The sequence below is a fragment of the Tupaia chinensis genome, unplaced genomic scaffold, assembly GCF_000334495.1.
Source record: "Tupaia chinensis unplaced genomic scaffold, TupChi_1.0 Scaffold143794_1, whole genome shotgun sequence".
Lineage (NCBI taxonomy): Eukaryota > Metazoa > Chordata > Mammalia > Scandentia > Tupaiidae > Tupaia > Tupaia belangeri.
This window is the reverse complement of record NW_006203644.1, coordinates 1-728: the sequence shown is the minus strand read 5'-3', so window position 1 is coordinate 728 and position 728 is coordinate 1. Positions and strand designations below refer to the sequence as shown.

The 728-nt window shown below is 36.7% G+C and overlaps 1 protein-coding gene across 1 annotated transcript; it reads left to right on the top strand.

The window, feature by feature from the left end:
- Nucleotides 1-223: 223 nt before the first annotated feature.
- On the top strand, nt 224-721 carry LOC102480544 (olfactory receptor 5H1-like; the record flags this gene model as incomplete). Its single annotated transcript, XM_006165035.2, has 1 exon — nt 224-721. A coding segment is annotated over exon 1 (489 nt), but the record flags the coding sequence as incomplete, so codon positions are not given.
- Nucleotides 722-728: the final 7 nt, after the last annotated feature.

Genomic DNA, 728 nt, shown 5'->3' with positions numbered 1-728 from the left:
TTTCCTAAAATGTTAATTCACAAAAATTTGTTGATACTATAATATCACTTAAAACTTTTTCAAATATCCTAAAGATAGTTTCTATATATTACATTAAAACTAAAGAAAATTATGAGGACTCTAATAAGTTCTTTGCAACACTCCTCCCACAATTTAAATTAATGGTTACAAATAGTGAATGTTATTTTGATAATTACTGCCTTTCATTTTAGGGGACATCTAAAAATAAAACATGGAAAAGAAAAATGCAACATTGCTGACAGAGTTTATTCTCACGGGACTTACCTATCAACCAGAGTGGAAAATCCCCCTCTTCCTGGTGTTCTTGGTCATATATCTCATCACCATGGTGGGAAACCTTGGACTGATTGCCCTCATCTGCTATGACCCTCACCTTCACATCCCTATGTACTTATTTCTTGGGAATTTAGCATTTGTGGATACTTGGATGTCATCCACAGTGACCCCAAAGATTCTGGTCAACTTCTTAGCAAAGAGTAAGATCATATCTCTCTCTGAATGCATGATACAATTTTTCTCCTTTGCAATCGCTGTAAGCACAGAATGTTTCCTCCTGGCAGCAATGGCATATGATCGCTATGTAGCCATATGCAGACCCTTACTTTATCCGGTGATTATGACCAACAGACTATGCACGCGATTGTTAGTCTTGTCATTTGTGGGTGGCCTTTCTAATGCTTTCCTTCATGAAGGGCTTGTATTCAGAT